The 16,675-nt window shown below is 51.6% G+C and overlaps 1 protein-coding gene across 2 annotated transcripts in view; it reads left to right on the forward strand.

Moving 5' to 3' along the window:
• PNPLA7 (patatin like phospholipase domain containing 7) overlaps positions 1-16,675 on the forward strand; it is a 77,965-nt gene that overhangs the window by 58,114 nt on the left and 3,176 nt on the right. For both annotated transcript variants that reach the window (XM_031654718.1, XM_031654717.1), the window contains 6 exons: positions 539-657; positions 12,101-12,257; positions 14,901-15,017; positions 15,147-15,216; positions 15,793-15,909; positions 16,487-16,635. In XM_031654718.1, the coding sequence (XP_031510578.1) occupies positions 539-657; positions 12,101-12,257; positions 14,901-15,017; positions 15,147-15,216; positions 15,793-15,909; positions 16,487-16,635 (729 nt within the window). The remainder of the gene's footprint in view (positions 1-538; positions 658-12,100; positions 12,258-14,900; positions 15,018-15,146; positions 15,217-15,792; positions 15,910-16,486; positions 16,636-16,675) is intronic.

Below are 16,675 nucleotides of genomic sequence, written 5' to 3' on the forward strand. Positions count from 1 at the left end.
GTTAGCCAGGATGGTCTCGGTCTCCTGACCTTGTGATCTGCCCGTCTCAGCCTCCCAAAGTGCTGGGATTACAGGCTTGAGCCACCGCACCCGGCCCCTGAGACTTTTAATTCCAGTGTCCTCAGGCAGCCCTGGGGCCTGAGGGTGAGAGGTGTCTGGAGGCTGCTCATGCTTCACAGCCCCCAGCCCACAGCTCTGTCCAGGAACCTGCACCCTGAAAGCACCATCTGCTGCAGGATTGGGGGACCCCAGTGGGGACAGCTCTGAGGAGGCCCTCTGGCCCCCCACCCAGGCCCACTCTCTTGCCCACGTACCCTCTGCCAGTGTCCTCCCCCCAGTAGCTGAGCTGTCTCTGGGGCCTGGCCCGGGCACTGAGGTGTTGATCAGTCTTATCAGGCAGGGCGTGCTGCATGCTGGGGAGGATTTGGGGTCAGTTTGGGTTAGAAGTGGAGGAAACTCCCCCCAGTCAAGCCAGGATGCGAGGTATTGGCTGAGGGTGGGGCGCCGCACCAGCCCTGCCTGACGGCTCTTCCCCCAGGTGGAGATGTACAAGCGCGTCTTCCAGCGGCCCCCGGACCGACACTCAGACTTCTCCCGCTTGGCGAGGGTGCTGACGGGCAACGCCATTGCCCTGGTGCTTGGGGGAGGGGGAGCAAGGTGAGTGCCCCCCGCTTCCCACGCACTCCTCACGGTTGTGTGTGTGGTGACAGTCACCCCCTCGGGTGCTGGGAGGTGCTGGGTGCTGGGGCGGGGGGTGTCACTCAAAGACAAGGAGGCCCTCAGGCCGCCTGTCCAGACCTAGCACACATGGTATGCCCACTGACACCCAGAGTGGCCCTGGTTTTATTATGGCCAATTTAGTAGAAGACATATCTTGTTTTGACTGCCTTTGCTTACAAGTGGCTACTTAGACCAGGCACAATGGCTCACACCTGTAATCCCAGCAGTTTGGGAGGCTGAGGCAGGCAGACCACAAGGTCAAGAGATTAAGACCATCCTGGCCAACGTGGCGAAACCTAGTCTCTACTAAAAGTAGAAAAATCAGCTAGGTGTGGTGGCGTGCACCTGTAGTCCCAGCTACTCGGGAGGCTGAGGCAGGAGAATTGCTTGAACGTGGGAGGCGGAGGTTGCAGTGAGCCCAGATTGCGCCATTGCACTCCAGCCTGGGGACAGAGCAAGACTATGTCTCAAAAAACAAAACAAACAAAAAAAGAAGTGGTTGCTTGTTGGCCCTTTGCGTCTCCTTTGAAACCTCTGCTCTTTCCTCAGCCGGTCTTTCCGGGGTCTGGTGAGTTTCCTTCACTCTAATACTTGATAAAGAATGATCTGCTCTCTGCCCAAACTGAGTCTTTCAGGGACTTTAATCCCAGGTCACTCCTCCCCTGCCTTGTCATCAGACACCACCTTCTCCTGACCGTGAATAGATACACTTGGCACCGAGATGGAGCCCGGGAGCCCCGAGGAGGGTGGGACAGGCACATGCCCCTCTGCTGAGCCAGATGTGCATAAGGGGCAGGGCAGAGCCTCCTACTGTTGCCCCCAAATGAAGGGAGGACACCGAGGGGTGCCTGGGCAGGGGTCCAGGCCGGGGCTGCCCTGCTGGGGTGGGGCCTCTCCGGCAGCCTCTCCCATCTCCCACAGAGTGCCAGCACTGCTACCCAGGGAGGAGCTTGGAGGTAGCCCCAGGGCCTCAAGGATGCTTCTGCTGGCCCCAGGGCAGGGCCCTGTCCGCCCCTGGGGCTGGTCCAGGTAGCGAAATACCCACTGCATCCTGCTGTATAAGGGACTTGCCACCTCCTCTTGTGCCATACTTAAACGCTGCAGAAGTTGGCCTAGAGCAGTTCAATGGCTTACCTGAGGTTGTCAGGCTGGGGACAGGACCCAGGTCTCCTTCTGTGGGTCTGGGACAGTGCAGGGACTTGGAGCAGTTGAGCCCACACCTGGACCTGACTTGCAGGCCAGATCAGCAGCATTTTTAATGAGAACGTAGCTTTGATCAAGATAATACTTAGAAGCTGTAAGTATTTCTTAAGGCACATAACTGCAGGCCCTTGCCCTCCCTCCAGCACCACGTCCAGAGTTATCCCAGAAATAACCACTTCCCATGTTTTGGGCTGTCTGCTTGTCTGTATCTCTAAATCGCATTCCTATTCTAAGTTTTTGTTTTGTTTTGGTTTTGGTTTTAGATTGTTGACTTCTTAACCGCCTTCCACACCTGCAGTCAGAGTCTGTCCATCTCCAACTATCGATCAGTCACTCATCCACGCGTCTGTCTCCCTCCTTTCCACTCAAAATCCCAGTGTGGTTCCATCACTAGTTAGCCAGCACTCACTGTCTATGTTGTTAGGACAGTGTGGGTGTCCCTCAGAGCTAAGTCACATCCTGTCCTATCCTATGATTGAAGTTCCTTCCTTGGACTTAGTAATTCTCACATTTGTTCAGTTTTCTGGGCATCCTTAGTTTACCCAAGGACACCGAGGCAGGCATTAACCTCCTCTCGGTATGTTTGGACACACCACTCGTCTCTGTTCAGTTTTCAGGGTCGTCCTCCCTAAAGCCCTCTAGCCTCCTCCTATCTCCACTGGTTGCTTTCTAGCGTGCTGCTGAGAAGTTGCCCTGGAATTTTCTTTAACCGCCATCCTAGAAACTACCTTCGTTTCTCTCCTGTGTTCAGTTCCATTTCCTGTAATTTCATGTCTTCTTCATTGGTTTATTCCTCATTTTGGTGGATATATGCTCTAGAAATTTCCCTAGGAGGAGATGCATGGAGAAGTAAACGTTTTAAGAGCATGCATATCAGCAAATGTCCTCATTCTGTTCCCACACTTGTATGATAATTTGGCTGGGTATAGAATTCTAGATGGAAATAATTTTCCCTGAGAATTTTAAGGCATGGTTCCATTGTCTTTTTAGTTTTTTGTATTGTTGTTGAGAAATTTAGTGCTGTTTTTATTCACAAGGCCTGTTTTTTCTTCTGGAAGCTTGTAGGAGATTTTCTCTTTTTTAAAAACAAAACAGAGTCTTGCTGTGTTGCCCAGGCTGGAGTGCAGTGGCAATCATAAGCTCACTGTAGCCTCAACTCTCAGCTTCAAGCAGTCCTCCCCACTCAGCCTCCCAGAGTGCTGGGATTACAAGCGTCAGCCACTGTGCCTGGCCTGAGACTCTGCATTCTTGGTATTCTGAAAGTGCATGATGACGGGCCTTCATGTGGCTCTTTTTGCATCCACTGACAGTGGATTCCCAGTGGACTCTTTCAAATTTGGAAACTCACAGGCTTCAACTCTGGGAAATTTATAATTTTTCTAAATGAAAATGTTTACCTCCCTCTTTTCTGTGTTCTCGCTTCCTGGAGCTACAGGTGCCCACCACCAAGCCTGCTAATTTTTTTGTTTTTTTATAATTTTAGCAGAGACGGGGTTTCCCCATGTTAGCCAGAATGGTCTCGATCTCCTGACCTTGCGATCTGCCCACCTTGGCCTCCCAAAGTGCTGTGATTACAGGCGTGAGTCACTGCGCCCAGGCTTTTTTTTTTGAGACAGGATCTCTCTGTCACCCAGGCTGGAGTGCAGCGGTGCAGTCAGAGCTCACTGCAGCTGGAAGTTCCTGGGCTCAGGCAGTCCTCCCGCCTCAGCCTCCTGAGTTGCTGCGACCATAGGTGCAGGCCACCACACCTGGCTAAGTTGTTTTTCTTTTGTTTCTTTCTTTCTTTTTTTTTTTTTTTTTTGGAGAGAGAGGGTTTCACCACGTTGCCAGGCAAATCTCAAACTCCTGGGCTCAGAGGGTCCTCCTGCCTCAGCCTCCCAAAGCGCTGGGATCACAGGCATGAGCCACTGCGCCCGGCCTTCCTGGTCAGATGGTCAGATTTGGGGCATCTTAGATGGATCTTCTAATTTTTAGTCTTTTCTCTCCCCTATTCTTCATCTCTGTCCTTTTGTTCCACTTTCTGGAAGATTTTTCTCAAATGTGTCTTGCAGTTGATCTTTTCTGCGACAATACCGCTGAGGTCCGAGCACGTTCCCCGCAGCCCTCCGTGTTCCTCCGGGTTCCCTGCAGCCCTTCGTGTTCCTCCGGGTTCCCTGCAGCCCTCCATGTTCCTCCCGGGCGGCGTCGCGCTCCTGAGAACGCGCATCGTGGGCTTTACTTTGCCCGCCTCGCTTGCTCAGGTTTTCCACTGCGTGCCTGTTGGTGTTTTGTGTTGATCACGCGACATAGCATGCCTGAGATTTGTCTGTGCTCCTGACTCTCAGCAGTGGCGCTGCCGGGTACACTCACCACACTTTGCTTCTCCCCCTTCCTGTTGATGGATGGTTGGTTTTCTGGTCTTGGTTATTACAAACAAAGCTGTTATCACCAACTCTTTTGTTTGTCTGTTTTGAGACAGGATCTTGCTCTGTAGCCCAGGCTGGAGTGCAGTGGCATGATCTTGGCTCACTGCAACCTCCACCTCCTGGCTTCAGGTAATTCTCCTGCCTCAACCTCTCCAGTAGCTGGGGTTACAGGCACCCGCCACCACGCCCAGCTAATTTTTGTATTTTTAGTAGAGATGGGGTTTCACCATGTTGGCCAGGCTGGTCTCGAACTCCCGACCTCAAGTGACCCCCCCCCTCCTCAGCTTCCCAAAATGCTGGCATTACAGGCATGAGCCACCATACCCAGCCCAACTCTTCTTCAAATCCTTTTGTGGACATGTTTCCTTTCTTCTTGGGCGAATGCCCAGCAGTGTAAGTGCCCAGTCATGGCACAGTTGTATCGTTTTACACTCCCACCAGCAATGTCTGAGAGTTTGAGTGGCCCACATCCCCACCAACCCTTGGTAACGGCAGTATTTTAAATTTTGCCCATTCTAATGGTCTGCAGTGGTGTCTCACTGTGATTCTAATTTGCATCCCTCCAAAGACTGATGAGTAGAACACCTGTTCATGAGCTTGCTGGCCATTTGTGTATCTTCTTTTGTGGAGTATCCTTTTAAGTTCTTTATCCATTTTGTAATAGGTTTCTGTCTTTTACTATTGTATCGAAGGAGTTCTTTATTCTGAACACAAGTCTTTTGTGAATGCATTTATTGATACTGTCCTCAGTCTAGGCTTTTCTTCTCATTTTCTTAATGGCCTCTTTGGATGAACCATTTAAAATTTTGATGAAGTGTGATTTTCCAGTTTTTTTATGGTTATTAATTCTGGTGTCCTGAGAGGTTCCGCCTATTCCAAGGTCACAGAGGTATTCTACATCTTCTGGAAGCTTTTCCAGCCTGTACGTTTAAGTCTGTGAGCCACCACAAACTGATTTTCATGACTGGTGTGAGGTAGGAGTCTACTTTTCCCATGTGGTGTCTGATTGCTCTGAATGATATGGTTCGGCCATGTCCCCACCCAAATCTCACCTTGAATTATAACTCCCATAATCCCCACGTGTTGTGGGAGGGACCTGGTGGGAGGTAACTGAATCATGGGGGTGGGTCTTTCCTATATTCTTCTCGTGATAGTCTCATGGGATCTGATGGTTTTACAAAGGGCAGCTCCCCTGCACACGTGCCCTTGCCTGCCACCATGTAAGATGTGCCTTTGCTCCTGCTTTGCCTTCCACCATGATTGTGAGGCCTCCCCAACCACATGGAACTATGAGTCCATTCAGCCTTTTTTTTTTCTTTCTTTTTTTTTTTGAGATGGAGTCTTGTTCTGTCGCCCAGGCTGGAGTGCAATGGTGCGATCTCGGCTCACTGCAAGCTCCACCTTCTGGGTTCAAGCAATTCTCCTGCTTCAGCCTCCTGAGTAGCTGGGATTACAGGCACATGGCACCACACCCAGCTAATTTTTGTATTTTTAGTAGAGATGAGGTTTCACCATGTTGGTCAGGCTGGTCTCAAACTCCTGACCTTGTGATCCACTCACCTCAGCCTCCCGAAGTGCTGGGATTACAGGCATGAGCCACCGCGCTCAGCCTATATATATATATATAGATAGATAGATATAGATATAGATATAGATATAGATATATATTTTTTTTTTTTTTGAGACGGAGTCTCATTCTGTCACCCAGGCTGGAGTGTGGTGGTGCAATCTCAGCTCACTGTAACCTCTGCCTGCCGGGTTCAGGTGATTCTCCTGCCTTAGCCTCCCGAGTAGCTAGGATTACAGGCACCTACCAGCACACCCAACTAATTTTTGTACTTTTAGTAGAGACAGGGTTTCACCATGTTGGCCAGCCTAGTCTCAAACTCCTGACCTCAGGTGATCCACCCTCCTCGGCCTCCCAAAGTGCTGGAATTACAGGCTTGTAATTTATAAAGAAATGAGGTTTAGGTTGGGTATGGTTGCTCAAGTGCTGGGTAATCCCGCTGAGCCCTGTACCCGCCTAAACCTCATTTTCTTTAGAAATAACCCAGTCTCAGGAATTTCTTCAGAGCAGTATGAAAACGGACGAATATACCTTCCCTCCCTCCCGAACTGCTGAGGCCCCCGTCAGATCCAGTGGCCCTGCAGGTGTGAGCCCGTCTGGACCTTGCTGGGTTCCATTGGTGTGTTTCTCTATCCTTAATGACAGTACTACACTGTCTTCGTTACTGTAGCTTCATAGTCAGTCTTGGCATTGAGGAGTCACGTAGTTCCTTCAATTTTCCATTTTTCTTTAATTGTTTTGGCTGTCCTAGGCCCTTTGCATCTTCATGTGAATTTTAAAAGCAGCTCGTCAGCATCTCCAAAAAGAAAACCTTGTGAGATTTGGATGGGAGAATATGTCGAATCTGTACATCATTAGTTGACAGCATTGAGCCTTCCAGCCCGTGATCTAGATGGATCTCCCCGTGTCCTTAGGCCTCGCATAGTGGTGATCAGCCATGATTTGCGATCTTCAGTGTAGACGTCTTGCACATCTTTTGTTGTTAACTATATTTCTAAGGGTCTTACAGGCTTTTAAAAAACTATTATAAATGGTATCTTTTTTTTTTTTTTTGAGACAGAGTCTTAATTTTGTCACCCAGGCTGGAGTGCAGTGGTGCAGTCTCGGTTCACTGCAATCTCCGCCTCCTGGGTTCAAGCAATTCTCTGCCTCAGCCTCCTGAGGAGCTGGGATTACAGGCGCCCACCAACACGCCCGGCTAATTTTTGTATTTTTAGTAGAGACGGGATTTCACCATCTTGACCAGGCTGGTCTTGAACTCCTGATCTCATGATCCACCCGCCTTGGCCTCCCAAAGTGCTAGGATTACAGGCGTGAGCCATTGTGCCCGGCCGTAAATGATATCTTTTAGACTTCATTTTCAAATTTTTTGTTGCCAGTATATAGAAATACAACTGATATTTATAAACTGATCTTGTATCTTACAACCCTGCTAAATTCATTTATTCTTTTTTTTTTTTTTTTTTTTTTTTTTTTGAGACAGAGTCTCACTCTGTCATGAGCTGGAGTACAGTAGTCGGATCTCAGCTCACTGCAAGCTCCGCCTCCCGGGCTCATGACATTCTCCTGCCTCAACCTCCTGAGTAGCTGGGACTACAGGCACCTCGCCCAGCTAATTTTTTGTATTTTTAGTAGAGATGGGGTTTCACCGTGTTAGCCAGGATGGTCTCGATCTCTCCTGACCTGCGTGATCCGCCCGTGTGCCCCAAAGTGCTGGGATTATAAGAAAAATTGAGCCACCTTGACAATTCATTTATTCTTGTAGCTTTGTTGTAGATTCTTTTTGACTTTCTACACACATACTTATATTTTCTGAGATTCAAACAGTATTTTCTCTTCCCGTCCAATATGCATATGTACTTTCTTTCTGTCTGTTTTTCTTGCTTTGCTGTGCTGGTCAGAACCACCAGTGCAGTGTGGATAGACATGGTGGGCGTGGACACCCAAGCCTCATTCCCAGGCGTGGGAGCAGGTGTTCAGCCCACCACTGAGTGTGATCTTGGCTGTCGGCTTTTTGTGGCTGCCCTTGGTCAGACTGAGGAAGTTCCCTTTTATTCTCAGTTTCCTGAGTTTTTTTTGGTTTTTTTGTTTTTTGTTGTTGTTGTTGTTTTGTTTTTAATCATGAATAGTTATTTTTGTGACTCTATTGAGATGATTGTATTTTCTCTTTAATCTGTTAATGTGTTAATTACATTGATTTTCCAATGAAAATCAACATTGTGCTCCTGGGACAGACCTGTTTCGTCATGATGTTGAAGTTATCCTGTTTGTATATTGCTAGATTCTATTCAAACCTGAGTAAGACTGGACTGAAATTGTCCTTTTGTGAAATGTCTTTACCGGGTTTGGTATGAAGGTTTGTTTGCTGGCTTCATAAGCTGAAATGGGAAGTTCATCTTCTTTTCCTGTTCTCTGGAAGGTTTTTAAAAAATTTTTTATTTTTGCTTATTTGTTTTTATTTATTTTTTTTGAGACAGGGTTTCATTCTATTGCCCAGGCTGGAGTGCAGTGGCATCATCGTAGCTCGCTGCTGGGATTACAGGTGTGAGCCGCTGTGCTCAGCCAGAATGGAATCTGTAACTTTTAAATCCCCACAAAGAAAGTTTCATGTCCAGATGGTTTCACCAGTGAATTTTATGAAACATACAAGGAATAAATAAAACAAAATTTACATAACACCTTCCACAGGCCAGGCGCGGTGGCTCACACCTGTAATCCCAGCACTTTGGGAGGCCAAGGAGGGAGGATTTCTTGAGCCCAAGAGTTCCAGACCAGCCTGGGCAACATAGTGAGACGCCATCTTTATAAAAATGAAAAGATTAGCTGGGCGTGATGGTGTGTGCCTGTGGTTGCAGCTACATGGGAGGCTGAGGCAGGAGGGGAATCACTTGAACCCAGGAGGTTGAGGCTGCAGTGAGCTGTGATCACGCCACTGCACTCCAACCTGGGCAAGAGTTAGACCCTGTCTAAAAAAAAAAAAGATAGATTAAATTTATTTAATCTTTACTAAGTTACAGTACTACTCAGATGCTCTATTTCTTGTGTCATTTTGGTAAGTTAGGTTTTTCTAAAAATGTGCCCATTTTATCTGAATTTTTCTATTTATGGCATGAAGCTGTTCAGTCTTTTTAACTAAAGCATCTGCGCCGATGTTCCCATTTTCTTTCCTGTTCATCATTGACGCTTTCTCTCTTTCATTTCCTGGATCGGCCTCACCAGGGCTATCCATCGAATTGGTCCCTCCAACACCAACTTTCATCTTTGTCAATCTTCTCTATGTTTGTTTTTGGCTCTGTAAGTTGTGCTCTTATCTTTGTTATTTGCTTAATTTTACTCTCTTTTATTTAAATTGTTCTTTTTCCCCTAACATTTAGACAAGCAGACATTGCCTATAAAGAAACATAGTAAATATGTACTCTCTCCCAACCACTCAGAGGACAGAAAAGTTAAGGTAACGTGTCTTTTCTTTTCTCAGGCTGGCTTAAAGCTTTTTTCTTTGCCTTGGGTTTTTGACAACATGGGAATGGTTTTCTTTTGATTTATGTTAGGATTTGTAATGCTTCCTGATTCCGACACCTGACATCTGTCTCTAGAACATGCCCCACTGTCCCTTCAGATACGGCTCCCTCCCCATCTGCTTTCTGTGGCTCCGATTACACATACATTAGAGTTTGGTGCCAGATCCCATGTTTCCCAAATTCCTTTACAGATTTTGTAAAACAATATTTTACATATTCTATCCTTTTGATGCTTCATGATTCAATGAATATTTTCTTCTGACCCATCTTGTATTTTACCATTTCTCTCTTCAGCTGTTCTGTTCTGCTGTTAAGCCCACTCATTGAGTTTTTCATTTGTTATTATATTTTTCACTTCTAGAATTTCCATTTGGTTTTATGCCAGAATTAACACTCTTGTTTTTAATTCCTTGAATTTGTTTTTGTTTTTTGAAACAGAGTTTTGCTCTTGTTGCCCAGGCTGGACTGCGATGGCATGATCTCAGCTCACCACAGCCTCTGCCTCCCGACTTGAACCTGTTTTTAAGGCTCTTACCTGAGTATTTAATATTCCGTGGCAGTATTACATATGGTTCTTTTTTATTATGTTAAAATACACATAGCATGGCCGGGCACAATGGCTCACGCCTATAATCCCAGCACTTTGGGAGGCCGAGGCGGGCGGATCACGAGGTCAGGAGATCGAGACCATCCTGGCTAACACAGTGAAACCCCATCTGTACTAAAAATACGAAAAAATTAGCCAGGCATGGTGGCGGGTGCCTGTAGTCCCAGCTACTCGGGAGGCTGAGGCAGGAGAATGGTGTGAACCTGGGAGGCGGAGCTTGCAGTGAGCCGAGATCGCACCCCTGCACTCCAGCCTGGGTGACAGAGCAAGACTCCATCTCAAAAAATATATATATACACACACATATATATACACACGTGCACACACATATATTTTATATATTTTTTATATATTTATATATATTTTATATATAACATAATATATATAACAATTTACCATTTAACCATTTTTGAGTATCCAATTAAGTATTAATATATTAATATAATTAATTATACAATGTTGTTGCAATGTTGTGCCACCGTTACCACTGTCCATTTCCAGAACTTTTTTTTTTTTTTTTTTTTTTTTGAGGCGGAGTCTCGCTCTGCCGCCCAGGCTGGGGTGCAGTGGCCGGATCTCAGCTCACTGCAAGCTCCGCCTCCCGGGTTCACGCCTTTCTCCTGCCTCAGCCTCCCGAGTAGCTGGGACCACAGGCGCCGCCACCACGCCCGGCTAGTTTTTTTGTATTTTTTTAGTAGAGACGGGGTTTCACCATGTTAGCCAGGATGGTCTCGATCTCCTGACCTCGTGATCCGCCCATCTCGGCCTCCCAAAGTGCTGGGATTACAGGCTTGAGCCACCGCGCCCGGCCCAGAACTTTTTTTTAGACAGGGTCTCGCTGAGTCCAGGCTGGAGTGCAGTGGTATGACGTCAGCTCAGTGCAGCCTTGACTTCCCACCTCAAATCTGCCCCTGTGATCCAGTTACCTGCCACCAGGTCCCTCCTCCAACACTGGGGATTAAAATTCCACATGAGATTTGGGTGGGGACACCGAGCCAAACCACGGCAGACGCCTCCAGGGCCTTTCTCTGCTGTGGCTCGCGTCCACGTTCCCTCCTTAGGGCTGGGTGCTCTTCCCTTGTCTGCCTTATACCCATTCATCTGCTGATGCCACCTTTCGGCTCCTTGCACACTTTAAGCATGGTCATTGGGTGTACTCTGGGCCCACTTTTATTGTCTGGTTTTTCTTTTGGCTATGAGGCCAAAAGAAAAGCCTATATGAGGCTTTTCTTCTCATATGACTGGTAATCTTTGGTTGAGTAGTGGACGTTCGGTATGAAAGCAGCAGCAGTGATTGGAGGCCCTGGGTGCTGGCTGCCTCGTCTCAGGGGTGCTCCCTGGTCTACGTTCAGCTCACCTGACTCCTGGGGTGCTGCCCCTCAGGACGCTTCCCAGGCTCCTCCCTTCCAGGGCGCCTCAACTCCAGTTTTCCTGCCACCTCTCAGACGCCCTGCTGGAGGCAGCTGTGTTTGTGGGTAGAAGAGGCCAATGCCAGTCATCTCTCAGGATACCCTCCTCCCCATCCCAGCCTCACAATCCCTCAGTACCTCCAGAAAGAGGGATTTCATTTATTTTATTTTATTTTAATTTATTTATTTTATTTATTTTCTATTTTCTATTTTTATTTTTTTTTTTGAGACGGAGTCTCACTCTGTCATGCAGGCTGGAGTGTGGTGGTGCAGTCTCAGCTCACTGCAACCTCTGTCTCCTGGGTTCAGGTGATTCGCCTGCCTCAGCCTCCCAAGTAGCTGGGATGACACATGCACACCACCACGCCCGGCTAATTTTAGTATTTTTAGTAGAGATGGGGTTTTGCCCTGTTGGCCAGGCTGATCTCGAACTCCTGGCCTCAAGTGATCTTCCCGCTTCGGCCTCCCAAAGTGCTGGGATTACAGGCGTGAGCCCAGAAAGAGGAATTTTAAATTGCATCTGGAGTCTCTCTCTGAGTCAGCGTCTCTGCCTGTGGAGGAGTTGGGAACTGAGGATGAGCAAGTGGTGGCAGGTGGCCACCTCTGAGGCTCTGCAGGGCACAGCCTGGGCCTCGTGCTCACTCCTCACTCTGTGTCCCTGGCTGGTGTAGAGGCTGTGCCCAGGTGGGCGTTCTCAAGGCCTTGGCGGAGTGCGGCATCCCTGTGGATATGGTGGGAGGCACGTCCATCGGGGCCTTCATGGGTGCCCTGTACTCTGAGGAGCGGAACTACAGCCAGTTGCGAATCCGGGCCAAGCAGTGGGCTGAGGTAAGCAGGTACCCACCACCCTCACTGGAGCACAGCCCCCCAGGTCCATGCTGGTGCTGGGGGACGCTGGGGCCGTTGGCCTCTGCATGTGGCTCTGCAGGGCCCTGCCCTTGAGGAGGCTACACCCCAAGGCCTCCCAGTGCAGCTTGTGAGGCAAAGGAACAGCAAAGAGAAGGCACGAATGCAGGTTGGTGGTGGGAGGCGGTCTGATCCATGCCCCGGTCTGAGATGGTAGAGATGATGGTGGGAGGCGGTCTGATCCGTGCCCAGGTCTGAGGTGGTGGAGGTTGGTGGTGGGAGGCGGTCTGATCCGTGCCCGGATCTGAGTTGGTGGAGGTTGGTGGTGGGAGGTGGTCTGATCCATGCCCGGGTCTGAGTTGGTGGAGGTTGGTGGTGGGAGGCGGTCTGATCCGTGCCTGGGTCTGAGGTGGTGGAGGTTGGTGGTGCGAGGCGGTCTGGGTCTGAGGTGGTGGAGGTTGGTGGTGGGAAGCGGCCTGGGTCTGAAGTGGTGGAGGTTGGTGGTGGGAGGCGGTCTGGGTCTAAGATGGTGGAGGCTGGTGGTGGGAGGCGGCCTGGGTCTGAGGTGGTTGAGGTGCTGCAGGATGACATGGAGGCCAAAATCGTGGAAAAGGAGCTGATTGTCACAGCCCCTAGGAGTTAGAGGCACGAAGCCTCCATGGGGGTTTCTGACCCAAGGGCCAGGCAAGGCAGCGTGAGCAGCTGAGGATGGGCTTACTGAGTCCTCCCAGCAGGCTGGGGGCCATGGGGCTGTCCCTGGTGCATGGCACGAAGCCTGGGTGGATTTAGGGCAGGGAGATGTTGGCTTGGGGATGTGAGATCAGGTCAGGGCGGCTCAGTGTCACAGGAGAGATGTAAACTACTTTGGCCACTAGTCTGGCCTTGTGATAAATGGATTCCAGAATCAGAATACCAAATACAGCATCAAAGACAGCGGTGAGAACAGGCTCCCCTCGGGCCGCAGAGCGAGGTAGCCGGGCTCCGTTCCCCAGCAGACGTGGCCGCCGTCTGCCCTCCTCAGTGCCACACTTGCTTTTGTGAAACAAAACCGAGCTTTGGTTGGAGCCATGAGTGGGATCAGAAGGGTTCGTGTTCTCCTTTTAAAAGGAAAGAAAATTCGTCACCCCCTGTGCGGCAGCAGCTCCCAAGCAGACCTGTGCTGCATTCACGTGGCCTGGGGCTGTCGCCAGCCCCGCCAGCGGGTCCCAAGGCCACTGACGCCGGCTCCCCTCTCTGTTCCAGAAATGTGTCTTTCCCTAAAACGAGTCACCTGGTCACCTTCAGTGTGCCGCTCAAAAGAGGGCTTGGGGACTGGTACGCAGCAGGACGGCCTCAGGGACAGTGTCCTCGGGACAGAACCCGCCATGGGCAGAGGTGGCTCAGAGCCGGTCCTGTCCCAGAGCACCTGGTGGACCTCTCCCTGTCCCTCCCTCTGCGGCTCTGGCGCTGAGGGGCCAGGTGTGGGAATGGCCAGAACTCTCTGGGCTGGTCCTCCTTCCATGCTGGGAACCCTGGGCCCGCAAGCTGGCTGGGGGCAAGGTGGGCCTGGGGTTGTGTGCCCACCCCTCGTGCTGAGGAGAGGGGACGGCAGGCACTGGGGTCTGGCTCAGCTCCGTAAGCCCCTCTGGTGCTGGGCAGGGGCTTCCTCAGGGAAGGACTGGGGTCTCCTCTGCCTGTGGCCGAGGCATTCTCACTGCCTGCATCACATGGCGTAAGCACGTCCAGCCCACGCTCCAAGCGCTTCCCTCCCAGCTTCCGTTCCCTGAGCCCTAGCTCACTGTGGCAGGGAAGACCCTTCCTCTCCACCCACACTGGGCATTGTGAGGCTAGTTCGAGGTCAGTCTCGAGTCCTGCCTGCCTCACTGAGGAAGGATGGGCCCCAGGCCCACCCAGAAGGAGCCCAAGAGAGTGGATCCCCGATGGAGTGCCACAGTGGCATGTGAGCCAGGACTGGGTGGCTCTGACCTTCCCGAGAGCACTCCACTGTGTTCTCCTGGCCCAGGAACCTCATGTGCCCAGCAGCCTGCCCCCAGCTCTCCTCCCGGACCCTCCGGCCATGGGCCTGGGCCAGGCCTTGCCCCAGAGCTGAGCAGGCAAAGCCGAGGAGGCCCCAGGCACGGGGGTGAGGGTAGGGCCAGCGAGGGCTTAGGGGTCAGGAAGGGACCGAGGGTAGGGCTGTATCCTGGCTTTCAGGCCCTGTGGGTGTCCACCAGCCTCTGCTCCCTCTGAGGCTCCAGCCAGGGTGCCAAAGAATAGAAAGGCCCTCAGAATAGAAATTATTTACCAATTTTAGAGGTAGAAAATTGTCAGGAGACTATTCTCCATGGATATGTCATGGTACTGTTGATATGACTTGGATCTGTGTCCCGACTCAAATCTCATTTCAAATTGTAATCCTCATGTGTTGAGGGAGGAACCTGGTGGGAGGTGATTGGATCATGAGGGCAGTTTACTCCATGCTGTTCTTGTGATAGGGAGTTCTTGTGAGATCAGGACCTTGGGTGGGGCCCAAGGATACTCTGGACCCCTGTTCCATTCATGAGCGGCCGTTGGGACGCCATGTGTCTGCTGTGGCAGCCCGCAGGGAGAGTGGGAGCCTTCTGTCAATTGCACATGTGCCCCCAGGGCATGACGTCCATGATGAAGGCCGCACTGGACCTCACCTACCCCATCACATCCATGTTCTCTGGAGCTGGCTTCAACAGCAGCATCTGCAGCGTCTTCAAGGACCGGCAGATCGAGGTGAACCCCCACCCAGCCCCCAGTGCCTGTCCCCTCCTGGCCCCCGCCTCTTGGCCCTGAGTCAGCCTCCCCAGACACGGGACAGAAGCGTGATGGGAGAGGGTCCGTCTAAGCCCCGTCCGCCCGCAGGACCTGTGGATTCCCTATTTCGCCATCACCACTGACATCACAGCCTCGGCCATGCGGGTCCACACCGACGGTGAGCACTCCTGCCGCGCAGGGGCGGCCGCTTGGGTGCGAGGTGTGGGCAGGGGGAGAGCCCAGCAGCCCCGGGGGTCGGGAAGGTCGCGGGGGTCTCCTGTGAGCAGCTCTGTCCATGGAGGACGCAGGATGCCCCTACTAGGCGCACAGACAGGAGGGGGCGTGGCCTGGACCAGAGACCTCAGACGGGAGGGGGCGTGGCCTGAGCCTGAGACCTCAGACAGGAGGGGGCGTGGCCTGGGCCAGAGACCTCAGAAGGCCAGACAGGACCCTCGCAGAATCAGTGATGTGGGCTAGACTGATGGACATCATGTGGGAGGACAAAGTGAGGGGCTCCCTCACTCCTGAGGTGAGGGGGTCACAGCAGTTGGAAGTCCTGGGCACACGTAATGCAGTGCGACCCCAGAGAAAGAACTCAATTTCGTTCAGCCCTTGGGCCATGTGCTTCCCTTTGTGGAGGTGGCCTCAGTGAGGTGGGACCTACCAGCTCCAAGACTGCAGAGGCAAGGCCCTGACCCCTGGACCCAGGAGAAGCCTCCTCCGGGTAACCAGCGACTCCGGGCCCCCTCCCCAGGCTCCCTGTGGCGGTATGTGCGTGCCAGCATGTCCCTGTCCGGTTACATGCCCCCTCTCTGTGACCCCAAGGACGGACACCTGCTGATGGATGGGGGCTACATCAACAACCTCCCAGGTACTGCGGTTGTGGGGACCACACCTGACAGGAGCACAGGCTCCTGGGTCACGCCGCCCCACGGCCCCTGCTGCTGCTGCCTTTGCTCCGAGAAGGCTGGGCTGGAACACGTTTTCCTTAGAGTGTGCCAAGGAAAAATGTCAAGCTGGCATCAGAGCTCCGAGAACATGCACACGCGTGTACACGCACACGCAGGCACCGGCAGCATGTGCTCCAGCATATGGCCCTGTTAGTCAGCTCAGCAGCGTGCAGAACAAAGGCCAAGTCGAGTAACTGGGAGCAATTAAGCCCCATCTGTGCCCACAGTCAGAAACTAACAGCCTGCAGGTGTCGGCCTTGCTGGGGACCAGGCCACTCCTGTCACCTGTGGGATATGCGGTCAGAATGGCCCAGGACACAGCTGTGTGCCCACAGCAGCCCACTGAGCTGGGTGTGTGGGTCTTCTGCCTCTAGAAGGTGTAACGGCAGAGAGGAGACCCCACAGCCCCCAGGTCAGGTCTCAGGGAGGCAGGCTCTGTCCCCGTCCCCTGGCTCTGCATGCCTGTCCAGGGGGTAACCAGGGCTGGCTTCTCCCTAGCGGATGTGGCCCGGTCCATGGGGGCAAAAGTGGTGATTGCCATTGATGTGGGCAGCCGAGATGAGATGGACCTCACCAACTATGGGGATGCGCTGTCTGGCTGGTGGCTGCTGTGGAAACGCTGGAACCCCTTGGCCACGAAAGTCAAGGTGGGGTGCTACCGGGCGAACTGGGCTGTCCCTGCGGCTC

Source organism: Papio anubis, chromosome 13 (genome assembly GCF_008728515.1).
Source record: "Papio anubis isolate 15944 chromosome 13, Panubis1.0, whole genome shotgun sequence".
In the NCBI taxonomy this organism is placed as follows: Eukaryota; Metazoa; Chordata; class Mammalia; order Primates; family Cercopithecidae; genus Papio; species Papio anubis.